Here is a 27,913-nt window from a genome sequence, read left to right as displayed (position 1 = left end):
CAGCTCCTGCGTGATAAAATCTTGCGCATTCATCACGAGAACAAGGATCTCTTGCATCGTTCCATCGCTAAAACGTTGGGAATCGCGAATTCCACGGTGTCGCGAGTGATTAAGCGGTTCGAGGAACGGTTGACCACCGATCGGAAGCCCAGAAGTGAAGGAAAAAGTATTCCGTACAAAACCAAAAATCACAACCGCGTAGTTGGGGCCTTCAACCGAAATCCGAACGCCTCTGTTAGGGATGTGGCTAAGAAGCTGCACTTAAGCCGAAGTTTTGTCCAGAAGGCCAAAACTAAGGCTGGGCTTCGAACGTTCAAGGTACAAAAGGCCCCTAATCGCGACGAGAAGCAGAACAAGTCCGCCAAAACCCGTGCCAGGAAGTTGTACCTCAACATGCTGACGAAAGTTGAATGCTGCATCATGGACGACGAAACATATGTGAAGGCCGACTTCAAAAAGATCCCCGGCAACCTGTTTTTCACGGCCAAGGATAAGTTCAGCGTTCCGGAGCATGTCCGCACTCAGAAGATGTCCAAATTAGCGAAGAAATTCCTGGTTTGGCAAGCCATCTGCACGTGCGGGAAGCGGAGTGCACCTTTCGGCTGCTTCCTCTCCTGAAGGCCCACAACGTCCCAACAATCTTCTGGCCGGATTTGGCCTCATGCCACTACTCCAAGGACGTGTTGAAGTGGTATGCGGACAATAAGGTCAATTTCGTGCCGAAAATGTTCAACCCTCCCAACACTCCGGAGCTCCGCCCCATCGAGAAGTACTGGGCGATTATGAAGCAGCACCTTCTTAAACGACCTAAAGTAGTGAAGACAGTCGAGGAACTGAAGAAAGTATGGGTTTACATGCAAAAAACGGTTGATTCACAGGTTGTGCAGAATCTTATGGCCGGGGTTAAGGCCAAGGTGCGGGCATTTGCGTATGGACTGTAAATAAAATACGAGTAAAATGGTAAAATGAAGTTTAATAGTTATTTCTCAATCCCTGAAAATTTGATGGCAATCGGATGAAAACTCGAATTTTGTGAATCAATTTTGTGTGTGGCAATTTCATCGTGAACACCCTTTACTCATTAGTATTTTTTTCCTGCTTGGGTTATATTCTTGTAAGTTGTTCAAAACGATAAAATTAGTATGTTTTCTAAAGACCCTTAACCTTACATCTTTTCACCCAGTCGAATGTTGAGATCAGGGGCCGAATTGGAGAAGTGAAAAAGTCGTTTCGTCTTGGCTACATAAGGTGGCCCTTCATTTTTTTTTTCTACAGTTTTGCCAACTTGTGATTTTTGCCTATAATCTTAGAACGTTCGGAGGTAACTTGCAATGACGAAAATAAAAATCGGATCTGATTAATTAATTAAATCTCAATTACTTATTATATTGGTTGATCACTACAAATCACCAAGTTCCTCGAATGAAAATAGCAAAATAATTGAGCTAAGATTCAATCCATTGGCAAGTAAACAGCAAGCTGTTTTACTCCGACCATAGATAATCATCAATCGCAATTGTTCGACGCATTACGTATCACGGATCTTTGGAAGACAACAACAGCGTGATCGTTTCGTGGACACTTGTTTGCTACTGCTGCAGCTTTAAATAGAACCAGACCAGTCTGATTCGTCTGGCAATATTTCTGCGTTTAATCTCCGTTGTAGAGGCTTTTGTTTACACAATAATGGCACAATAATGTTGAGATTTTTTTAAACAACAATAATCAACTATATATGTAGGTGGATGTGGAAAGCCACATCCATCTGCAGCACAGTTTTTCGGTGTACGATGAAGTCTGTGGTTCTGATTCTCTTAGTTGTGGCAAGCATGGCGGCTCAGGCTAACAACTGTACCGCAAAGTACCCGAAGTCAATCGAAGTTCGATCATCCTGCCAGGGCAAAAATACCTATCAGCTGCTCAAGCCGGAGTTCTCCACCATTTCAATGTTCCAGGTGCGCTGTGACTATAGCGTTGACGGCCAAGGATGGATCGTGATTCATCGCCGTTTCGATGGCAGTTTGAGCTTTTACCGAAACTGGACCGACTACCGGGATGGATTCGGATCGATTGAACGAGAATTTTGGCTTGGACTGGAAAAGATCCATCAGATCACACGCAGCGGCAACTATGAACTTCTGGTGGTGTTGAAGGATTTCGTTGGATTCGTAAAAACGGCGCTATATTCCAACTTTACGATATCGAGTGAATACGATAAGTATCGGCTCACGTACGACGGGTTCCTCGGTGGTTCCGCAGGTGATAGCTTAGCTCCGTCGAATGGGATGATGTTTTCCACCCCGGACAGTGATAACGATATCAACCAGGTCGTACCGAGCTGTGCGGACTACTACCGAAGCGGTTGGTGGTTTAGGGACTGCCATGATGCGTAAGTGTGACCTTTTGGGCGTTGTGAAAACTGATTTGAGTATAGTAACGGGATGGTTTGTTGTTGCAGTAATTTAAATGGACAATATCGGCGAGATGCCTTCCGGAATACTATGTCGTGGTACGAGTTCTACAAGACCATCAAAAGTTTGGAGGCAGCGAAAATGATGATACGGGATGTGAGAAACGGTTAAGATCGTCAACTGATGGTGTACGGAAGATTTTTGAAAGTGATGATTTTTGACGTAGAACTACGTCTTTGTCGACTATACTGGGGTGCAAATCAAAAAATATGTGTGGTGAAGGAGTGTTAGGTTTTGAACGCTTGTAACTTTGTCATTTATCGATGAAATTTAAATTCAAATACGCCAATCGATAGGATATTACATTACAAACCTGCTGAATTAAGTATTTTTCCAATTTTTCTGTAATTAAACTATTGAAAATGTACAAATGAAAATTTTATCACTGTTTTCATGAAATAAGCCTTTTTCCCAAACCCAGTCATCATAAACGAATACCACTTGGTTGCACATCATTCTGCTTGAACATGAAAAGATCTAAATCAACGCTGCTCTCCTGCCTCTGCTCATTCCCGCTTCGGACGGCGTGGCACTAGGTCCTGCAGCAAGCAGGACTAAGTCAGCGGCTAAAGGTGGATCACGGCGTGTCCACCACAATGAGGAATGAGACATGAAAAAACGTGCATGTAAAACACCCTCCCCCTTAACAATTACCCGAAAAAGACATGGACTTTGACGATCATTTTTTTCCGGGAAATAAATATTAAGCAAACCACAATTATGTAAAAACAATTAATTTTTTACATGCAGAGCCAACATTTTCAAAAAACAATTGCCTAACAGGAGACATACACTCGATGGATTACCAACAACTGACGGTAAAACAGTAGTAAAAGTAGTAAAATTTACGTTTATTTTCTGGGTTTTATGTTTCAACATTTGATTTAACATTTCAATTGGTTAGCCTTTGGCTCTTCATCTTTGTTCTAGTTAATTGGTTATTCTAATGTGATGATTGCGTTTAGCGCTAATTTACAGGATACCCTTTGTGGGATTGTTTTCGTTTGAATTTAAAAATTTGATAACCTACCTACTTGAGCACCTAACTACTTAAACTAGGTTGCCAAATCACGAATGATCTGGTGGTTTGATCGCAGACAGGCGACTCTGAACCTTTCCAGCGTGGAAGTCTTTCGCTCCTCGAGTGTTTGAAGACCGGCCAGGTGGTGAATCTCAGAATTACGAGTTCGCGGTGGACTGTTAAGGATCATTCTGAGGATCTTGTTTTGGATCCTCTGAAGCTTTAAGTGGTGGTACTTAGCACAACTCTCCCAGATTGGCATACCATACTCAATAGCCGGCAGAATGATTTGCTTGTGGACAGCAAGCTTGTGTTTGAGGGACAGGGTGGACTTCCTGTTTATCAGAGGGTAGAGTGACCTGATCAAGATGTTACACTTGGTGGATGTCTTGTCCACATGGGATCGGAATAGCAATTTGCTATCGAGGGTGAGACCAAGGTAGACTACTTCACTCGACCATTCAATGGGAGTGCTATCAAGATGGATCTTGAAGTTAGCAGGCGGAACAAGCCGAGGTGAATACGAATGTGGAAACATAATGGTTTGTGTTTTAGCTGCATTGATACAAATCTTCCAGCTCTTAAAATAGTCGGACAAAACATCCAGGCCTGATTGTAGTTTACTCGCCAGAGCACGGATCACTCGACCCTTATAGATGATGGAGGTGTCATCTGCGAACATTGACAGGATACCACCACCCGGCAGGGGAGGAACGTCTGACGTGAAAATGTTGAATAGGATAGGCCCAAGCAGGCTACCTTGAGGGACCCCTGCATCAACGTTGAACGTATCAGAGGAGACATTGTTCAAGTAGACCTGGAATGATCTGCCCGACAAGTAGTTTTTGATGATCTTCACGAGGTAGTTCGGTATGTATCGATGCAGCTTGTACACTAGACCATCATGCCAGACATTGTCGAACGCCTTCTCGACGTCCAACAATGCCATGGCAGATGTATTGGAAACGGACTTGTTCCGCTTGATGATGTTAGTAACCCGTGCGAGTTGGTGGATGGTAGAGTGGCCTTTCCTAAACCCGAATCGCTCTTTGAGAAAGATGTTATTATCATTTGAAAACACCAGCAGACGCCTGAGTATCAATTTTTCGAATAGCTTCGAGATGGAGGACAAGAGGCTGATGGGGCGATAGCTTTTGGCACTGGTAGGGTCTTTGCCAGGTTTGTGAATTGGAATAACTTTGGCTAACTTCCAGCATGCAGGGAAGTAGCCAAGCATTAAACACTTGTTGAAGACCACTGCAAGGTGCTTGAAGAAGTCAACACTCAAGTTTTTCAGCTCGAGGTTAACCACTCCATCGACACCAGCGGCCTTCATGTTCTTTGTTGATTTAATCGCTGCTATCACCTCATCAGCCGATATTCTACTTTCGTCAGGGACAACTACGGGGGTGGCAGCGACACTAGCCATTGCCTGTGATACTGCAGGCTCGTGGGGACTCACCATGGCGTGGCCAAGGTTATGTGAATTTACAAAGTGTTGTCCAAGAGCATTGGTCTTTTCCAATGGGGTTATTAGTAAAGATGGGTCCGAATTTTGGTTAGGAGAGGAAAGGGGAGGAATGGGCCTCGGCTTATTTTTCAAAATCTTTGCCATTTTCCAGAATGGCTTAGCACAATCTGGGAGAGAGCGAATCTTGTTTGCAAAATCTATATTTCTGAGATCCACCATCCTGGCTTGGATGATTTTGTTCAAACGGTTGCAATTGGTCTTCAGGTTAGGCAGCCCAGTACGCTGGTACTGCCTACGAATCGTGTTGCGGAGTCTAATGAGGTCTTTAGTGGGCCTGTCAAGGTTCAGAGTATTACTCACCTGTCTGGATACTGGCACATGTAGCTCCCTGGCCCGGGAAATTGCTTGATCGATGGTAAAACATATCTGGTAACTCTGTATATGCAATTATATTAACATCCAAAGCCCATCCTTTTTTACATATCCTGCACAAAAGAAACTTTTTGCTCCCCCCCATTCATAAAAAAACGGCGGGAAATCCTATCAGGTTTGGTTGCACATCGGTCTGCTTTAACCTGAAAAGATATAAAACAGCGCTGCTGTCGTGCTTTTGCTCATTGTCGTCTCGGACGGCGTGCCACTTGGTTGGAGTCAGTGGCTAAAGGTGGATCACGGCGTAATGAGACAATGAGGAATGAGAAAATGCAATGTTTGTAAACCCACTCCCTCCCTTCACAGCAACCTCCCCCCCCCCCCCTCAACAATAATCCGAAAAAGACATGGACTTTGACGATCACTTTTTTCCGGGAAATAAATTTCAAACAAATTACAATTATTAGTAAAAACCGAGGTAAAAACAGAAGTTTTTCCCTTAATTTCTTCCCGCACCAAAACTTTCAAATTTGAGAAAAAATATTGCTTGGAAACATATTTGATGATATTATGTTGATGAATTACACACCACTGACTCTAAAAGTAGTAGTAGTAAAATTTCGTTTATTTCTGTTGATTATGGTGTATACATTTCAATTCATTAGCCTATCTGGCTCTTCATCTTTGTTCATTGGATATTCTAATAAAGTATTTGCGTATTTCATCTAGTTAACAGAATACCCCTTGGGTGGTTTGTTTTGTTTAATTGAAAAATTTGATAACCTACCTAACTACGAGTCTAACTTAACTAATGTGCCAGATCACGTATGATCTGAAGATCTGATCTCAGACAGGTGTCTCTAAACCTTTCCAAGGAGACCGTTCGTCGCTCTTCGAGAGGCTGAAGGCCAGCCAGGCGGTGAACCTCAGAATTTCGGGTCCTGGACTGTTTAGGATCATCCTTAGGATCTTGTTCTGGAGTTTTTATGTGTTTCACACATGAATTGTTGCAACGTGATCAACAAATCAATATCTATGTGTCGGCCACATACTTAATATGTGTACATTAGACTGATGCAGAATTTGACTTTTTTGCTCCACAGTGCTTAAATGGTTTCAAATCGGGTCCTGATAAGCCTTCCAAAATTACATCTCATTTGGTTAGAAACAGACTTCGCACAAGCCATTTGAAGTTTACATGTAAATTACTATGGGAAATCTCAACTTTTTGTTCATTGCCTTCTAGTCTTTTTCCATATTGAGCTGCGAAACAGTTCGATAGCTATTCTTATGGAAAATTTTCTCAGCTACATCTTTGCTCAAGATCGTTTCTATGTAAAACGAGACAGGAAAAAGTTATTAATTATTTAAGAGATTAGTTAACTTATGACATGATCAAGCAGCTGCTCTGCAGGCAACACTGTATTTTGCAGTCTGATATAGTAGCCATGATTTTTGTGTCCTATTCAACGCCCCAGAAACACCAATGTTGCCTGCTGAGCAGTTGATTGAGCATGATCATAAGACATCAGCGCATTGAACCATTGATAACTTTCGATCCTTGCATTTGATCAAAAAGTGGTTTTAAGCAAAGTTGTAGCTGGGAAAATTTCCTACAAGCACAATTGAAAGCTTTTGAAGCAGACTGACCTGGTGAATTATTAGATCGACATGCACAAAAATCTTGGTTCTCCCATAGTAATTCCCATACAAACTTCAAATGGTTTGTGCCATCTCAGTTTCTCACCTAATGGGTTCAAATTTTGAGAGGTTAGTCAGGATCCGATTTGGAATCGTTTAAGTATTGTGGAGCGAAAATTTCAAATTTTGCATCACTCTAGTGTACATATAAAAACCATGCGTGACCACACATACTATTCATTTGCGTATAAATTTCATATGTACTTCTGAATGGATTCTGTTTACGTGTGGTCAAATGAAAATCATGTGGAATTACACATTAATATATTTGTCAAGAAACATGTTTAAATTGTTTTGAGTGAACCATAACCGAAACATTGAAATACTTGAAAATTTTAAGATAAAGTATAATAGTCAAAAATGCATGAAAAACATCAATTTTGTGTGGTTCTACGTCATACTGCGGTCGTGTCTAGGACACAACCCTTTAATTTTTTTTAAATGTTGCTGGCATGTTCTTAAATCGTCAATCGATAGAAAATGTAAACATCATCTATTTTTGAGTAAATTTCATTACTACTAGAACTAATCCGTTCAATCACTACATTTTACAATCAGCGATGTAATTTTCTTCGTTTTTGAGCAACTATTTTTTTTTTTAATTATCATGTTTAGATATTTCGCTCATTTCTCCAATACGACTAGATTACCCTACGTCTCTATTGATACATATCGAATGTAACATGATAACATTACTTACTAACTTCAAAAAATCCTAACTAAAAAACGAAGAAAACACATCGTTGATTTTTTGATATGTTGCGTAGAAAAGCCTAAATTTTCAAAGAAAAATATACAAACGTGTCGCTATGAAGAATCAAAACAAACATAGTGTAATTCTAGAATTTCGTCTAGAATAGGGTACGCTTATAGATGTACTTGGGACCAATAGGATAGTCAAGTAGTGAGCCAATTTTAAATCTTTAGTTTCTACTGACTGATTAAGCTCAGCAGAAATTCGAGAACGAAAAAAACGTTTGGAGAAAACTCATTCAATTAGACTAAAATTTCCATTTTTGCTTGACTTTCCTCATCAATCCCGATAACTCAATCCGATCACCCGAAGGCCTAGTTCAAATGGGAGAGTGATGTTATTTCTGGATGCAATGGTGTTGATTGCTATAAAAAAATCTTCGTTTTCCAACGCTCCATTTTCGGATACTACGAGTAAGTAGAATCAATGCATCTTGACATATTTATAATAAATAGAGCTACAGCTAATGTTGCATTGATCTACCATAATACTTCTTTTCTCCCACAAACCGAATCATCATCCGTGCAGCTTTCAAACACTGGTGATTGTAGTAGAAATTATACCACGACATAGTGTTACTTCGTCTATACTTGTCATATACCCCATTCAAGTTCCTATAACAAACAAAACCAAACTAATTATTGCAACTCCCTTGAACAGATAGTTAACAGTTATTACTCACGCTTCATGACAAGCGTTGAACCACCATCCACTTGTATAGTACTCCGCACAACTAGGCTCAGTAGAATCTAAATCGTTATCGCTATCCGGAGTTGAAAACTGCATTCCATTCGAATTCAGCAAACTATCGCTCACTGTTCCATTTAAAAATTCCCCATACTCAAGACGGTATCGGTCCATCTCACAACCAATCGTGAAATTGTCGTACTGTGCCGTGACTACTGCTCCATAGAAATCCTGCAGCACCACTAACAGTTGATATCTGCCACCGCGGATGATCTGATGCATCTTCTCCAAGCCCAGCCAAAATTCACCCTGCAGTGATCCAAACCCATCCCGGTAGTCGGTCCAGTTTCGATTAAAGCTCACGCTTCCATCTAACCGACGATGAATGACGATCCATCCCTTGCCATCGACGCTGTAGTCGCAGAACACTGAAAACGGTGGAAATGTCACGTTTACGGCCTGGAGGGGATACACACCATTTGTGTTGACATCCGGACAGGCTGAGAACTGAATGATGTCTGCAAAATTCCAAAGTTCCAGTTATCATCGGTTTTAAAAACCCGAAAAGAACAAAAAACGGCTACCTCCATCCACCAAAGAACGTATTGTATTCACGATCGGCTCACGTTCGTCAGTACAAACTGCCAAAGCGCAGCCGAATATTGCGAAAATCAAGCAGAACGACTTCATTTTATTTCACGGTATGACTGACTTCGAACGGTGAGCTCATGGTTTTATACTCCTAGTTGTGCAATGTTTTTTTCTGAGCTGTCAGAACAATGTTTTCAAACAGTTGAGATTAAACATTCTACTAAAACGTGATGTTGATCATCGATAGTTATTGTTTATGGATCGAGTTGATAGAATGCTTTCCGGTGAGGATGATGGTCCCACTTCTTACCCCTACAAATTTTTAATTCAGTCCTCTATATCCGTAATACGCGCGCGAGGCTCAAACTTTTGTAGACTGTTTTTTTTTTTTAATTAATCTACTACTATTAAATCAAATATTAAAAATCCATCATCGCCTTCGTGGCGAACAGAAATAGTTTTTGCAGTACTACAATAATTATTAAAAAAAAAGTCGTTATGACAGCTATCCATATAAAATAATCCGTTAGAGATAACTTCGTCAAGATACATAATTTGTCAATTCATAAAAAAATCAGTGGTTAACTGTTCAAACGACAGTTTTAACGTGTGAAATGTAATGTCTTTTAGATTCCATAAGTGTTGCTGAACGTTTGATATGTCAAAACCAAACGCATATTATTATTTTGCAAGCGCTGTAGTCTTGATATATGTGTCGCATTGCCCAGAAATAAAATGGAAGGGCAAAAGTCTAGACAAGGAGAGATGATTGATTTGTATAGTTGTATTTTACTGGCAATAGTTAAATCGTTTTTCAGTCGACATAGAATTCCATCCCAAGTAACAATCTAAACGCTTGGAAGATTTATTCTTATTTTATCATTGTTTTATCATAGCATCCCTTGCAGCCTGTGGTTGTATTAATATTTTTTGTGCTTGCCATCAAATCGGCCTTCAAGTCGTCTATAAAACTGTTTTATGACTACTAAATTAAAACTCAGACTTCATAGTTTTAACGGTAGCTGTAAGGTGGATCTGTATCACTACTTATAACTGCAGAATAAAGCCAACACAAAACATACAATTATGTTTTATGGCATACTTTTCATGACCGATATAAAACTTGAAGCCATCTTAGACCTTCATTAAAGCCTCATTACAACTATCATCTTTATCAGAGGCCTAAGATTCACAGATAAGAAATATAATACAACAATAACAAAAAATACTTTGAAAATTGTTACCAATATTAAAAAAAAAAAAACAAATATATTCAGATACATGAAAACACCTTCAGTGCTTTTGAACATGATGAACATGAGACGATCGCCATTATGAAACTCTCGGATGATCTACAGTTATGGGCTCCCTCATATAACATAAGGCACAGTGCGGTGAAGGAGCTCTTCAAAATATTGAACAAGTGGCTTTCCGATACACTTCCAAAAGATCAACGAATCCTTCTTAAAACAACGCAGACAGTTTCACGAAATCCGTTTGGAGATGGCCAGTATTGGCATCACGACTTTAAACCTTGCATTGAAAAAGCTTTTAGTGGATCCAATAAGCATTTTTGACATCTTGATTACAAGAGAAAATAGGAGGATGGCATGGAATGTTGACTTTTTGACAGATTGCCATGGTTTTTGATTTGTTTTGATTCGCTGTACCTAATACAACCTGCAAGCTAGTTATAGAGCTTAAATATAACTTAACGCTCTCAATTTGGACTACAAAATGCTAAGATACAACCATTAAGGTTTATGTTTTGCTATAGAATTCCAATCTAGGAGAATATGTTATATTGATGTATTTTTAAGGAGTAGCAAGTTATAACGAAAAAAATGGCGCTGTATGAACAAATTTCACACAGTATGAATGATTACGCTTTATTTGATAGGCGATAAAACACTTTCATACATCTATGTATTATTAAATAATATGTGACTGGTTATTGTTCAACAGTAGTAACAGTTTTGCACTAAATATCTAATCTTTTAATGACTCTTTAATGCATGGTGCTAATGCAGACAAATTAAAAATATCCCTATATTTTAGTATTCATATGGCGCACTGAATTTATGCTCCTATTTGGTATAATAATCACCATAAATATTTCACGGCATGCTGTGAAGCATATACAGATTGATTAAGAATTGTAATGAAGTCGTCTTATTTTCGAAGCTCTAAAATAAACTCGTGTTTTGTTTCTCTCATACATACGTGTTCGACGCTTCATTTCTATAACGCCTAGCTAGACTATCAGCAAGAAACGAAAATAAAAAAGCAGGACGCTTAGAAGGAAAGGCTGGCTGTGGAACTTCTCGTCGTTGCTTTGCTCATCGCTTTCAATGTTACTAACGTCGATTTTCTAGTTAAACGAAACCTCATTATGGCTTTCAATCCCCTTTCACGAACACTCTATCACAGTGTGCCAAAATCAAACTGGGGCACATCGGGGTGCAGTCATTGACGTTGTTTGGCACCCATGGTTACAATTTTTATGATCTTCAAAGTTACTGGCAACACTGAACTTTTTCTGCGCCTGCGCAGTGTGCATGTGTCAAAATTTGTTATTGACGTTGCCACTTCTAGTCAAATTATTTTCAAAACAACCGTGAATCTCCACCAAGTCTCGCCATAGATTCTCAAAATCGTTACACCTGTGACGGCAGTCGCATCCACATTTCCTCTCATACGAAGAACAGCTGGCAGCGGTATCTTGACCTAACCGAGGTTTCCGGCCATGGCTACACGAACTAGCGATGCAGCTCCCACGGCTGCGGCTGCTTCCAATGCTGCTGCTGGTCCGTCTTTTTTGACGAATTTTAAAGGAAACGGACCAGCAGAAGGAACAGCAGCAGCAGCAGCAGCAGCAACTAAAGCAGCAGCAGCATTGGAATCAGCCGCAGCCGTGGGAGTTGCATCGCTAATTTGTGTAGCCGTGGTCGACGCTGGAAATCTTGGGCCGGTCACGACAAGCGGTGCTTGAGTTTTAATCGGAAAGTCAACAACCAAACAAAATCTATACCATCCGACCATTCGAACTGCTCGAATACATCCATGGCGGTGGCTGCTACATCAACCATTCCATCGTCCAACACATAATGTTGGAGTACCGTCTTGGCAAAATCTCAAATAGTTCAACAAATTTTTACTCTCGTTCCTTTTTGCACTTCCAACTAACACAATAAGAAATTATAATTACGAATCATAACATTAACTACCCAGAAAAAGGAAAATCCTTTCTTTTCGCAGAAAATAAGCTTCCGCTCTTTCAAAGCTAACGTGTTTTCGGTGTTCTCGTTGCTCCACGCACTGTTCATCTTCTTGGAGGAGGAGAAGCACAGCTTCTTAATGAACGCGAGTTTTGTGCATTTGTGATCATCGCGCTGTGGTTGCACTTCATGATGACGTTCACCGCCAGGGCTACGCTCGGGAACTCGACCAATCCGGAGGAGGAACATCCCGATTTCAGCGGGAACATTCGCACTTGCGACGGGTGGCAGCCCTTGGTGGTGAATGCAGTCAGCAGCAGATCCTCGGACGGCATACGGGTGGGTTATTGAAGAAGTGGAGAATGCGATTTTTGCAGGCCTGGGAAGCGATTGTTCTTGGAGGCGCTGTAGACCTTGAAGCTGATCGAATTGTCCTGCAGGGTGTACGGGTTGGTGGACTCTGACAAGTAGTTCAGCTTGGAAAATTGGCCTGGTCCGTTTCGGGTCAGCGGTGCGTCCTTCATCAATCCGACGTGTGTTCTGGCCGGTGTTGGTTTCCAGTTTTCCGACGGATGATACCCGGGCGGTGAAAAATTCGGTGCAAATCCATTTCCACCGCCGGCTTCCAGAAGGGTTGGTTGACTAATGATTGACGTTCGTTGTGCAGGGTCGGCCTTCCGCCAAAGATGGAAGGATCGTGTAGCAACGGAGCTCGTCCGTTGCAGGCATCCTTGGAGACGGATGCATCCAGTGTGTAGTCCCAACTGGAGTCCGTGTAGTTTTTGAAAACATTGAAAAACAAAACAAAAATAAAAGCTGTTAAAATACCGGGTTGCCAAACAAGGCATTATTCACAAGCAATAAAAAGTTCAATGACTTCTTGACACTGCCGGTACAACTGCGGCACACTGAGGTACACTGAGAAAAAAGTTGGCGCAAAACAAGTGTGTTTTCAATTTGTTTGAAATGCGTTATGTCCGCTCTTTCAATTTGTTTGAAATGCGTTATGTCCCGTTTTCGATAATTTTTTTTAGATAAATATATGGATGGAAGATAAATTAAAAATATTACGTGTAATCTTCAAGTGTATCTACGTGAGAAATGCTTTAAATATATATTTTCATTTTCCGTCATATACGTCATGAAACCTCTATTGATGTGTTTCATGAAAGAGAAAACTATCAAAGGCGAGCGCTCTTTCACTCATCCGTTTCACAGAAGCTTGAAAGAAAGACCAATGGAGCGACGGGAGAAAGAGAGACAAGCGAATGAATATTTGTTTGTGCACGCCGACTGAGGTTCTAGAATACTGCGAAGCTGTTCGACTTTAACAGAAAAAGAAAGCCAGCAGTCTCTCTTCGTCGCATCGATTTGGTCGATTGAAGCTGATATTGTGACGCCCTGATTGTAACCAACTGACAAGGATCATGATTTCACATCAAACATCGAAAGAATAAAAACACAATAAAATATTTCTCAATATTAACTATCACCCAAAAACCTCAACTTAAACCCCAACTTAAAGCTTCAAGATTGTCAAAATGTTTTGCGTATCATGTTTTATCAACTTCTTCAGGACTGATTTATGCGGTTGTAATATAGTATTATGGCAGTCATCAAAAGGTTGTTAAAACTTTCTGACCAGGAGGAGGTTTTATGTTTTCATTTTAAACAACCACGTGTAGAGTGTCATAAAACTGACATAAAACCTATGCTTCTAAGGTAGTTCGCATATCAAGTTTTATGATTGCATTAAAACTGGGCCAATTGGCCATGACATGGCCGTATAGCGGTTGTTAGTAGGTTGTTAAAGCAATGTGGTCGGCAGTGAAGGTTTTATAGTTTGGTTATATCTACTGCTATAAAACTTCAATAAACCAAAAATTGTTGCTTGGGATACTTCTTGGCAGTTTTCTTGATGATATTGTCAATGTGAAAGTTGAACTTAAGTTTGTCATCAATAATCACGCCAAGATATTTAATCTCCCGAACACGATCAATAGTCTCATCATCAATTACAACAACAGATACAATCTCATTTAATCGATTCAAGGAAGCTTTAAAACTTCACATTTTCCAAAATGGATGTACAAGTTGTACTAGTGAAACTCACACAACTGATGCTAAGAAAACCCGAACACGATCAATAGTCTCATCATCAATTACAACAACAGATACAATCTCATTTAATCGATTCAAGGAAGCTTTAAAACTTCACATTTTCCAAAATGGATGTACAAGTTGTACTAGTGAAACTCACACAACTGATGCTAAGAAAAAATAATATCCGTTACCATGGACATGTTGACGTTTCTAGCAATTTCAACAACTTGAAGAAAATTTCCATCCAATAGACTTGCGATGCCTTGCTGTTCTAACCTTCGCCCTCGTCTAATTTATTTGATGAACTCTAAATTGTCTTTTAACACTTGCGGGTAACATTTCAACACTCGTCGCCAATGTAGAAGCTCCAAATAAAACGTCTTGTTCCGTTGAGTAGTTGAATATGAATGATATTATATTTCCAGTATCCAGCTTGGCCTACTATCATTACAATTAGTAGGGTTTTGATCTAATTCCCGTCCTACTCAGCACAATTCACGCTTCACCGCTCATTTTCGAACGGATGTCACGTACCGTGGAATTTGAAAAGGTTCAAAAATTGTTGGCATTTTGTTAAAAACCCGACAACGCTTCTTGATTTCAAATTCGTCGACCAAGTTTCAATTCCTTCCAAACGCATTGGAAGCCCATTGGATTTTCTTCGTCACACGGAGAAGGCAGGAAAAAGTGATAAGTAGTGCTTGAAATTTTTTTTTCCTTTGGTTTGTTTTTCCGTCGATCTTGTTTTCCGTGCTGAGCACCAATGCTACCGACGTGTCAGGAAGGCAGCTCCCACACCTGGACCCTACCAATCGACCCATCAACTCATGAACCGGGGACCAACGGCTTTACTTCCCATCCGAACGAAGGCGTGATCAGAGATGTTATGCCTCAGAACATCCCGGCGGCGCCGACTGGGATTGAACCCAGGCCTGCTGGGGTGAAAGGTAATCACGCTTACCACTACACCACCGGCGCCGTTGGTGCTTGAAAATAATGGGTGTAAATATTCATACTTTGCAGCTTTTGAACTGCAGTAGTGAATGAAACGTTTTATTGATATGTGCACGATGACATCAATGCATTGGATCACATAGACACTTTGTCGCCAATACATTATGAATGCAAGCTGTGGTTTGTCTGAAACTGATAATGGTACTTATAATAAGGATCGCTTACTTTGCCAGCGTCTAGCTAATCTTGTGTTATTTAAAATAAGCGGTATAGAATAAAAACAATCGAGCGGTATAGAATCGTTTGAGCCTGGTTTTGCGGAATACTATACAAGTTCATCATGATGATGACAAGTATAGACGAAGTAACACTATGTCGCGGTATAACTTCTACAACAATCACCAGTGAATTTACGTTATCATCATGATGTACTCGTAAAGTGAATATTATTAAATGATTTGTACGGTACTAGTTACAATAATACCAATAAATGAGCTTGTAATGGCAATGATCACAACACTGTCAAGTTCTGTCATAGCAAAGAAATTAATGAGATTTTGAAGATAACCTCTATCATCCGGTGTTAGTTAGACACAAGAACACAACAACCTCTGTAAAAAACACATGAGATCTTTCAATGGAAACAAGGTTACTGGATACGGTACATCCGTGCCTTGAAGGCAACCGTCAAGAAAACCACCATCGAATTATTCGTAACCATAACCACTGCCGACATACGTGAAGCAGATCTTGCCTTAGCTCGTCTGGCTCAGCGAGAAACGTTCTGCGAGGAAGTATCCAACCTTCTTGCTGGAGAACGAGTACATTCGTCATCGCCATTGAAATGGCTCAACCCAAGAATAACCAGGGAAGGTGTGATCCGAGTTGGTGGAAGACTCGGCAACGCCGCAGTTTCCGAAGATGCTAAACACCCGATCGTCCTCTCATCAAAGCATCTGCTATTCGATCTGTTGACCGATCACTACCACAAGACTCTGCTGCACGCTGGTCCCCAGCTGATGCTTGCCACTCAACCGCGATTGGTGATACGTACGGCGAACAAGGTTTCGACCACCGATGATCCAGAACTTCTGGCGAATCGTGGCAAGCATCAGCTGGGAACCAGCGTGCAGCAGAGTCTTGTGGTAGTGATCGGCCAACAGATCGGATTGGATACTTCCTCGCAGGACGTTTCTCGCTGAGCCAGACGAGCTAAGGCAAGATCTGCTTCACGTAGGTCGGCAGTGGTTATGGTTACGAATAATTCGATGGTGGTTTTCTTGATGGTTGCCTTCAAGGCACGGATGTACCGTATCCAGTATGCGATGGATCATCTAAGCTTGCTGAAGCTGGAATATCGGTTGAACAATTGATCGGAAAATCTTGCATCAACAGTACCTACCATGGCTACTCGGGTTCTCGCTTCGGACATCCAAAGCGGATGAAGGACGTGCAAATCTTCTGGGCCGTCGATACCTCGACGGTGGAAAATCCTTCGAAAAGGAACAGGTAAGCCCCATCATTTGTGGTCCTTCGAGCCGGATGAAGCGGTAGATTGCACTTAACGCCGGGTTGGTTCGGAACAAGTAGAAATTGAATTGCACTACAAGCACTAATTTGATTCGGTATAACTATAATTCAACGATAGTACAAAATATACCGTCGGAGGTGACAGACATCCCGTTTTCTGTTCTGTATTTTTGACCGGTCGTTGAATTATAGTTATACCGAACCAAATTAGTGCTTGTAGTGCAATTCAATTTCTACTTGTTCCGAACCAACCCGGCGTTAAGTGCAATCTACCGCTTGAAGAGGTGCATAAGGTGCAGCAAACCAAGATTCTTTGAGTGCATCAGGCACTATTTATGTGAACAAACGGCCAAGCAACGCATCCAACGTATCCAACACCATTGTGTTTGCCCATGTGGAAGAAACAATTTTAAGTGTTGTGTTACTGGGACTAAAGGCACCATAGGCTGGTACTGCTAATTTTCCTGTGGAATCATCGTGCAAATCTTCTGGTCCGCCGATACCTCGACGGTGGAAAATCCTTCGAAAGGGAACGGGTAAACCCCATCACCGTCCACGTACCAACAAGTGGTTTTAATCAATAGCTCCTCAAGGATGCATTATGGAAGCTTTGAGTCTTGAGCAAAATTGATCCTTAGCATCTGGGCCTTCACTTTGCGACATCAAATTTGTAAGGAGATCTACCGCTAGGGCGGTGCTGCTAATAACTTTTTTATAAAGAATTACAGCCATTTCACAGCAAACCGATATAGTGGTTCTCAAAATTTCGTAAAAATTAGTTGTTTTGTTCCTCATCGCAAAAATTGTCATTAGGTTGAGCATTTTCTAAATAACTTTTTCAAAAAATTCATAACTTTGCCGATTACAAAGATCAGAACATCAAATCATCAAAGGTAATTAAAAATACTTATTAGAAAAACTGTAATGTTATAAAAAAAATTGGGACTTTGTATTGGAAAACATTGTGTTTCTTTTATGGTTTTCATGGTTTGTAGACAGAGGGCGCAATATGAGCACACACAATTCACGATATTTTTACAACATAGTTCGATAAAAGAGATTCTCATGTAGCATCCAAAACATCAAACCTGCTCTTCCACTGTCTAATCCATACCCCATTTCCCCACATCTTTTCACAGAAAACCCCAGGCCCAGTAATCCGCTCACTATAAACACTCACGTAGCAGCAACCTTCTCGCTCAGACAACAGAACAACAATAAACGAAGCCCGGAAGAAGATGAAATCCCTCACCTTGATTGTGTTCGGCCTGGTCGCGTTGGCAGCCACCGCCTCCGCTCAGCAGCAAAAGTACACCGATAAATTCGACAATATCAACGTGGATCAGGTCCTCAGCAACGACCGGATCCTGAGTAACTACCTCAAGTGTCTGCTGGACAAGGGACCCTGCACCCAGGAGGGACGGGAACTGAAGAGTAAGTAGCTGCTACTGCAGTCAGTCACCATCTTTGTGTAAATGGAGATGATTAATGCCACGTGTTGGCAGCCAATTCTGTTTGAATGAGATTTTCCGACTATCTAAGCGAGGAAGCAGCTTTTCCATTATCGTTTAGGTGGAGATAAAAAAAACGAAGGGGATTATCGGAATTAAGCTCCTCAAATTCGGAGCGATGATGGGATGGTTTAACAGAAGGAAAATGGAAAACAGACAATTTGAGGAAGTAAGTCAGTCTGGATTTCATTAAGCGAGACTTTTTTTTATATTTTCCTATTGCCACTTGGACTTTTCCGGAAATTTTTGAGAAGGGAAATCACCATAAGTCATTTTGACAAGGGAAATGCGGGAATCGAACGTAGGTCCTACTGATGCTGTCTTCATTTCATGTTTTGGCAAAATAATTTTTCTAATATATGAGTCCCATTCACTCAAAAAATTCCTACTCACATGTGAGTAAATCTCACACATATTTAAGTGACTTTTACTGTAGTGCATTTCTGTTTAGCGTTCGTTCTGTTTGAAAAATAACAATAGTTGAATCCTGATGAATGTGGGCGTCTTAGTGAAATACCTGTATAAAGAGAGAAAGAAGGATTAGTAATTTCCATTTGATGCCATTACCTTATTTGCTTCTCCTGACAGATACGCGTATGTTGTCTATAATTTGCAGACTTCTTCAATGTCTTGCAAGGGCGTAGCAAGTAGGGGGAAGGAGGTAAAAACATTATTTTTTATGGAGAATAAGTTTAGATGCCGATTAGCTGAACACAATTATACCGAACGCTATTATACCGTATTGATTACTAGGTCGATCGTCGTTTAACCGAAACTGAATTTTCAGTCATGCTTCGGCATATGTCATCGGTATTTTATGAATGTGTATAAAAATACAACATGTTTATAAATAATGTATGCAGGGTGCCAGAACCTTTCAAACTCTAGGGATTGTCTTCAAGTTTCAAGTTTTTTCTAGTCGTTATTAAAATTAAGTTAGTTTCTACAAGTCCTACAATCCTCTGATTTTCCACTCCCAGATCTTTTTAATGTCCCTAGAAACCCTGACCCCTAACAACATATTTTTTTAATTTTCCCAAGATTTTTCTTAGTAACAAGTATTAAGTTATCTCATTCAAATTATTGATAACGATGCCGGGAATCATCTTCAATAGCATTAAGAAGAAAAGCAGGATTAATAAATAACGAGGGTGGAGAAGTGATAAATTGGCTTTACGAACTGTTTAAGGAATCTAAAGCTTGCAAGAAATTAAGATCCATAGAATAGATTTTATAAAGTTACGAACTCATAAAACAGCAAAAAGGGTTATCTTCCATTTAATTGTCGTCGAAATACGTATCTGTCATGGATACCAAAATTAATTAAGTGGAATTAAATAGAAGATAACCCTTTTTACTGTTTTATTTAGCATTCCGCTAACAACCCAATTTCATTACTTCAATACGAACTCATGTTAAGCTCGATATCTGAATTCTATTTTCACCAGACTGTGACAGATTTTTAAAATTCGGAGTTTAATATCATTTTAATTTTTTTCCAAGGCTTAACTTGCAATAACAGTCCTTTTAGTGTTGTCCATATAATCAACTCTAAACGATTAGCATTTAGAAAATTTACTAATAATTTATGACTCCGACAATTAAGCAAAGCAACATGGTAAAACATCTTTAGTATCCCTAATTTATTAAAATCTTCAATTAACGTACAATTATAAAGACGTTGCGTGTTGTTTTTTAATCATAAGGATTTTAATATTCTACAATTTGGTGAACGTTCAATACTTGAAGATTTCTTATTTCATCGAAGACATTCCCAATTCCTCTTCTAAGCTTATCTATTTATCTTTTACAACTTACAAAATTATGCTTGAAAATTTAGTCTTGGTAGAGATCCACCATTTTATTCGATGAAAGTTTTTCAATAATCATGATTAGTTTGAACATTTGTTAGAAATATTTTATTTGAGATTTTTCTTAAAGTATGGGTTGGATAAAAAAAAAAAATTGGCTTTTATGATTATTTTTAGACCATCCTGGAATAAAGTTTACAAAAGTCGCAAAAATCGACAATTTTATTTTATTTTCCACCCAATTGTGATGATTTAAAAATATATATTCACAAGTAAAATTTCTGACACACTAGAAACAATTTGGATTCTAATTGGAATTCCCATCAAACTTTCACCATATACTGATTTTTTTGAAATTCACTCTACAGTATTGTTGGTATTCTCATGAAACCTCGCACTTCAGTTTCATCTACGCATTAAATACTCTTCGTAGTCTGTTATTATCAAGAAAAAAAAAATATTATTGCTTTTTCTCAAGTTTACTGAAATAAAGAATCTAACTTTTATCTGATTCGGAAACTCAAACAAATGTGGAAGATAAATACAAAAAAAAAGTTGGTAAAACCTAATGAATCTAAGAATGTAAATTTTGCCTAGGTACAAGAAACCTAAAAAAATATATGTTGCATCTGAGTGAGTGGGGGGTGCGGCGACTTGCCGTCAATGGATGGCAATCGATGTCCGTCGGTGATTGGTACTAGATTGCGGAACAGAGACCGACGTTAAATAAAGAAATGAAAGAAGGTCGAAAGGGACAAAAGGCAGAAAGAACAAGAGTTCGAAATGCCAAAAGCTGATGTAAATATTCCGAAACTGATTTGTCGTTTCTTCAAACAAGTTTTCAAAAGTTATATATGATTTTATACTATTGGTCCTTCTTTGAAAGCTGTTCGTTATCTAAAATTTTGTTTGCATTGATTTAGCTGTAATGTTGAAGGATATAATAATAATTAATATCTATTTATACCCATAACGGCGCCGGTGGTGTAGTGATAAGCGTGATTATCTTTCACCCCAGCAGGCCTGGGTTCAATCCCAGTCGGCGCCGCTGGGATGTTCTGAGGCATAACATCTCTGATCACGTCTTCCTTCGGATGGGAAGTAAAGCCGTTGGTCCCCGGTTCATGAGTTGATGGGTCGATAGGTAGGGTCCAGGTGTGGGAGCTGCCTTCCTGGCACGTCGGTAGCATTGGTGCTCAGCACGGAAAACAAGATCGACGGAAAAAACAAACCAAACCAAAATCTATTTATACCCTTCTTGGAGGCCTCATAGCCTAGTCAGTAAAGGCACGGTATTACCAAGCCGGAGGCGGCGGGTTCGATTCCCGGTCCGGTCGAGGGAATCTTTCGGGTTGGAAATTTTCTCGACTTCCCTGGGCATAGAGTATCATTGTGCTTGCCACACTATATACAAATTCATGCAATTGGTATTGGCATCGAAAGCTCTCAATTAATAACTGTGGAAGTACATCTAGAACACTAAGTTAAGAGCACGCAATAAGATAATATGCGCTACGTAATAAGCTTGAAATGCGTATAAGAAGAAGAAATCATACCCTCCTTCTAATCTGATTTTTTGAGATACTATGATTGAACTTTGCATTTAAAGCTAATAATTTTGAAAATGTACGCTTTGAACTTTGGAAAATTTGTGAGATTTAGGATTTGAAAAATTGATGAAAAATCGAAATTATCAAATTTTAAAAGATTTTCGATGATCAGTTCTTTCGAAAAATTTCAAAAACTAAGATGAGATATTAGAATCTCGTATTTTCAGAGGTTTTACCTTCTTTTATACGTGAGCAGTGCTTTTATGTATAAAAAACCAATACAACTTACTCTTCTATATAGTACACTCATTCGTTAAACAAAAATCTTATCATTTTTAGAGTTTCGGCCTTTTGCCCCTATCTTATGTTCTTCCAACCATATGACCTAAATTTAAAAGTCATCTGCAGTGAAAACATTCTATTTTGTGAAAAAAAAATCCACTCGCAAAATAGAGGCAAAGGGCGGGTTATGCTTAGTAGGCCCAATATTAGATCTAAGCCCTATACATTCTATCGGCGGGAATATACCTCGTCTAATTTAGCATAACGTGAGTGTGTGTGTGACATCTTATATCCCTCACCCAGGCGGGGGCGTTGAACAAGTAGAACTGCGAATAATTTGATCAAATCTCATGCTTCGTAATGTTGCCCTTTATGTTGTGAAGACTAGTATTTCAAAAAGGGTAACTTTTGAGGCAAGACAGGGTGTCCTCAACAAGTCAAGGGAACAGGATGCACTAGATATTCACAACAGGCACAGCAAAGCATCACATAGACGCCCTTATTCACACTTACTACTCAGGGGGTAGAAGGTCAAGAAGAGCCACCGCCGCCAACTAAAGCTTGAGCCGGGTACCTGGGACTCCCACGATATACCCGTGGCAATGGTCAACAGACGATGCCTTGTGCGTATTTAGTATGTAATATGTTTGGATATACAAAATGATTGAAGCCATGCCAAAACCATAATTTGCATCACTACAAATACACTTTACACACAAAACATTTCGAATGGTGTTCACTCTCTATCGCTTTTTCTCTTCTACATTAAAAAAAATCCACACGTCATCATCATGTGTCTCACACTTAAATTTCCACTTCCCATCCGAAGGAAAGCGTGATCAGAGATGTTATGCCTCAGAACATCCCGGCGGCGCCGACTGGGATTGAACCCAGGCCTGCTAGGGTGAGAGGTAATCACGCTTACCACTACACCACCGGCGCCGTTGTCGTTAATTTATGATAGCATAATGAACATGAAATAAGACAAGTCCATGTTTTCCCGGATAATGTGTATATTCGTTATAAGCCAGCCCTAATAAAATTTGTATGCCTATTTTGCTTAACGACGTGTTTGGGGTATCATCCAAACCATTTGTTGAATAGTTCAATCACACTGGTAACACAGTAGCGAATTTTGATGTACACCATCCAATAAGTCTTATTCACTTATACAGATTTGCCATAGACAGAAACCTTTCATCTAGTCAAGGTAATCAAGTAATTTGAAAACAAATTTAACATTAGTGCCACCTGGAGGGTGAACTGAGCTGATCACCATCCAATAGACGTGATCCATCTGTCTGAAGAACTTTGATGAAGACCGCAATATTTAACTCAAAATCTTAGAAAGTTGGGTTACTCAATGGGTGAGTAAAATTTTCCATGATTTTCCTCAAACGTTCGCTCTAATATCAGGAAAATCGATAAATAGTATACTCGTAACCTAACTTTTTTATATGTTGAGTCAAATTTGACTCAATACTGAGTTACTCTCATCGGTCGTGTGCTCGAATGCGATGAAAATCATGAAAAATATTACTCAGAATCCAAACACATAAAGCAATCAACGATACAGACAAAACGCTTGCTACGTCTACCATGACAAACTCTTTCTGCAACACAGCTCGATCGGAGTGGTAGAAGGAAAATGATATATTGCTTGCCTGCTTTGGTTCAATATACATGGTTGAGGACATAGCTTGATCGGAATCGAAAAAAGACATAGCAAAAAACTTCCTATTAACACATGATTCCTTCCACCAACCCGAGCGAGCTGTGTTGCAGGTGCTGTTTGTCATGAAAAAAAGGAAGAAGATTACATCATTATTGCTTTCCATTTCTGACAAAGTGTTATCGTTCTGCTCGTTGATCGCTTTTCGTTTTAACATTTGGGAATATTTTTGTTTCCTTGCTCAACCTAGGCATACAATTTTGATCAAAATCAAGCTGTTTTATAACATCGTCTCGCTCTGTTCTCTCCATTAGACTGGCCCACATTTATAAGAGATTTAAAAAAAAATCAAGGGGCCAACCCACCATAAGGTGAGAAAACCACTCTCTGAAAATTGCATGTATGAAGAAATAACATTCCTACACTCTTTCGTACATAGAACTGGTTTAGTACACTCGATTAAGCTCAGAACTTGTGTCAGTAGGTGAGATAACCACTCTCTGAAGGTTTCAGCTGATTTTGGGACTTTAACAGGGAGTGGTGCCTTAGGTTTAATGTTTATATAGGAGATTTGGTTGAAATTGTCATACATATTCAAAAGCGAATATCTCAATAAAACTCTGCAAAGTTGTTACTCATTGTTTGAACTACAAGTTTTGAAAATGTGAATCAAATCGAGAATATCGATTATGATTATGATCGATAGAGTGTAGGAGTGTAATTTTGTCATGTATTTTATCCAAAATCCCCATACAAAATTCAAACTAAAAGCGCCAGCTCATCCTAGAACCAAAGGAGCTAAAACTTTCAGAGAATGGTTTTCTCACCTAAAGGCACAATTCTAGAGGTTGGCTCGTGAAAAATTAGAACTTTCATTTTTGTGGGCCAGTCTACCAGAGTTGCGACCTATCACAATCATGATCGTCAAACAGCTGATGGTAGTAACGCTTTGTACATTCATATCAATGTGCTTATCGAAGCTCTCTCCTTGACCATCCATCAAGTTGACGAAAGGAGTAAAAAACAACTGGTGAATGTCGTCTTCGGTTGTGATCCATCACCGATCTGGTCATTCCCGACAATCACAACACTCATCTGTGCTCGTTTTGAAGCAGTTGCTGCTGTGCTTGCTTATGTGAGTGTGTTGGTGGGTGAGCCCAACAGCTTCCGTTTAATGTTGCCTGCTTTGTGTGTAACTCACACAGTCGCGCCTACCGAGACGAACTTGGAATGCGTAGGTATTGTTTTCATTTTGTTCTGTCGTTTCGCCTTTTCTCATGATCGTACTGCAGAAGGCTTCACTTTTTTCGTTGTCCTGTTCATCATCAGCAGCGAGTGTAACGTATTGCTTGTGAGCAGCGACCATTACTGGTGATTGTTGTTTGACATGGCTCTACCTCTCACTGCGTGACAAAACGTTCTGTCAGCGATAGTCGGTTGATGCGAAGACGAGTGTCACGTGAGTGTCATGATATTTTGCATCACTGCAGTCTACTCTCCGTGGTCAGAGCACGCAAGCACACGTGGCTGGTTGACTACTGCCAAAAAATTCGACCAATTTTAAATATTTTACCAATGATAAGCTACTAAAATGTTTACACCAAACGAATTTCAAATCTGACTTGCTATTAAAAATTGTTTTTAGGAATTATGAGAACATTCATGATAATCAGTAGTTGCAATGTCACGGACACACTGGTATGACAAACTGTGAACATGAGCATTATTTGTATAATAAATTATTAGCACATCCATAGTCACACTTGTATAGTTTTTGTATAGTTGTAGTATGGTGCTTATAATTATTATATAAATCATACCGTAGTTTGACAACCAAGTGCATCCACAGCATAAGTTACAAGAGAAGGTAGTAAATATTGCATTCAGAGCGTCACTATCAGCTATTTTACGATTCGTGAGCGCCTACTCTGAGTGATCGCTCACAAATCAAAACATCGCTTGTTGTGACGGTCTGAAAGTGAAATTGGCAGGTTTTAAGAGCGATTGCTTTATATGAAGTACAGCGGATAGTTTTAGCCACCCAAATAGTAGTCAATAAATCAAACTAAATTAAAGAGCTCTGTATCGTCCATATGATTGTACTGTATCGTAATTTACCTTTTACCAACACTCCATTTAAATTCGTTATTCATCACCATGGTGCGCCAGTGACAAAGGAAAAACAACAGCTTTCCTAATACTTTTACGTCATCTTCTTTTTTTTTTGCTTCAGACTTAAGCTTCAACTCAACCTTTGCTCCCGCTTTTCATCGTTGCTTTTCTGTTTATTTCCATTAGTTGCGACTATAGAATTTCACTTTTTATACAAACATGCCAAAGGTTTCCTCCTCCTCATTTCCTTATTCAACAATAGCGTGATATTCACGCTTTGTCACCCATCTGAGTTTATAAGCTTCCGGACTCAATTTAACTGAACCGTTGAAATTGAAATGTCGAAAAGCTGTTTTCCATCTCCGTTTCTGCATACCTACCTAGATTTGTTCTCCCCTCAATGCCTACACCGACTGAGCGGACTTAGTTCTCGCTGGTAGTCTCGCCAGCTCCGCATGTTCAAGCTGCGGAAGTAGAAGGTTTTATTTACGATTGCACCGTGCCTCCCGTTAACGAGGAATGAGGTGGTGATTTATGGTGGAAACTTTCCATTTGGAACAGTTGGAGTTTGTTTGGGGGCAGCACTGCTTCTCCGACTGATTTTCCCGGAGCAGATTTGAATGGTATCTCGTGCTGTGGTTACAGTGGAGGCTATGATGAATTTTGCTGATGCAGAACAATTTAATGAATGCGGAATTTTGCAGCAAATAACGAATAGTGCTTTAAGGCTTTTGTTGGAATTTTTTTTCAGTCTACCGGAAGTATCTTTTTCTACCTCCAATGATAGTGGGCTTACGACAAAACATCCGCATATGATTCTGCTTCTCACTTTGATTTTCTTTGGCTTTATTTTGTCCCTACTGGAGGTTACGTCCGCTCTCATCTTAGTATTCTGAGAGCAATTCCAAAATTGTTAATTGAAAGGTTTCTAGTATCATTTTTGTATTAGTTTTAATGTGTGGCACGTAAACTCATGCTCTATGCCTCAGTCGAGCATTATCTAACCCGAAGAATTCATAAACCGGACCGGGAATTGAACCCAACCGCCTTCAGCAAGGTCTTGCTTTATAGCTTTACCGACTGAGCTAAGGGAGGCCCTTACTTGATGAACATTAGCTGAATTATAGATATTCAATGAATAAGGTCAACCAGTCAAAATCTTGCACTTAGTTTAACAAGTATTCCCAGTACCATTATTGCATAACAAAAAAACTAATCTTATCATCATTTCTTCTATCCCCGCCCGCCGTAGGAACTCTCCCAGACGCACTGCGCACAAACTGCGAGAAGTGCAGCGAAAAGCAGCGCACCAACTCGCGCAAGGTTATCAGCCATCTGGAATCGAGGAAACCGGTCGAATGGAAGAAACTGCTGGACAAGTTCGATCCGGAGGGCATCTACAAGAGCAAGTTTGAGAAGCTGAACAAGCGATCCTAAAAATCCTACTCTATATACTTTTTGGAAGCATTTGTGATAGATGTTATCTCTTAGCGTGTGTGCGCGTGACCTGTTGCTCCGAGGGGCAGCATTTGTGAAAAGCAGTATTTTTGTTGGAGTAGACGAATTAAGGCATTTTGACAAATTAGATTTGGTACAACGTAGACACAATGTATATCAAATTATACTTTTAAATGTATAAATTTTCGTACGATTAAGTGAGTTTTTAGGTAGAATCATGTGTAAAAAGGAAAATACAAATACATCATCTGACTAAAACTGACTTGTTTCAAAGTTCCTTCGAATTCCAATCATGAAAGATAACGAAACAAAACAATTCACCATGCCACTCATACCAACTTGTTAGAGTTTAATACTTTCGGATTGGGATAGGATTTTTCCTAGCGCTAGCAATTTAGTGAACCACCTCAACACATCCATCCCGTTGTAAATCATGTTACCATTCTCATTCGTATTCATTTCCATGGAGCGTGTGAATCCTCATAGCGTGATGTGCTTCTGTCAGCAGGCGCATACATGCATCACATACCGTATAAAGCATGCTTTCTGATCCTGATGTTTTCACATTCTTACTCACTCCTTGTCTGAGGAATGGAGGATGGGGACGGGTCTTGAGAGTGAGGAACTGGTGGCTGTATTACTAT

At 39.8% G+C, this 27,913-nt stretch overlaps 3 protein-coding genes across 3 annotated transcripts in view; 2 read left to right on the top strand and 1 right to left on the bottom strand.

Annotated features, from left to right (window-relative positions):
- Positions 1-27,472, top strand: part of LOC135705775 (ejaculatory bulb-specific protein 3-like) — a 61,523-nt gene extending 34,051 nt beyond the window's left edge. The window contains exons 2-3 of the mRNA XM_065227629.1: positions 18,013-18,307; positions 27,064-27,472. Coding sequence (XP_065083701.1) covers positions 18,112-18,307; positions 27,064-27,248 — 381 coding nt within the window. The 5' untranslated portion in view covers positions 18,013-18,111 and the 3' untranslated portion in view covers positions 27,249-27,472. The remainder of the gene's footprint in view (positions 1-18,012; positions 18,308-27,063) is intronic.
- On the top strand, positions 1,830-2,582 carry LOC135705807 (ficolin-1-like). Its single transcript, XM_065227658.1, has 2 exons — positions 1,830-2,389; positions 2,459-2,582. The coding sequence occupies exons 1-2, from the start codon at positions 1,830-1,832 to the stop codon at positions 2,580-2,582; spliced, it is 684 nt and encodes a 227-aa protein (XP_065083730.1).
- On the bottom strand, positions 7,811-9,167 carry LOC135705806 (ficolin-1-like). Its single transcript, XM_065227657.1, has 3 exons — positions 9,062-9,167; positions 8,473-8,995; positions 7,811-8,404 (listed from the first exon to the last, which is right to left on the bottom strand). Exons 1-3 carry the CDS (start codon positions 9,165-9,167, stop codon positions 8,254-8,256), a joined length of 780 nt encoding a protein of 259 aa, XP_065083729.1. The 3' UTR covers positions 7,811-8,253.
- Positions 27,473-27,913: the final 441 nt, after the last annotated feature.

Source organism: Ochlerotatus camptorhynchus, unplaced genomic scaffold (assembly GCF_037179485.1).
Source record: "Ochlerotatus camptorhynchus isolate MF236.1 unplaced genomic scaffold, CSIRO-AGI_Acam_v1.1 ptg000274l, whole genome shotgun sequence".
Taxonomy (NCBI): domain Eukaryota; kingdom Metazoa; phylum Arthropoda; class Insecta; order Diptera; family Culicidae; genus Ochlerotatus; species Ochlerotatus camptorhynchus.
This window is presented reverse-complemented; position numbering and strand designations above follow the sequence as displayed.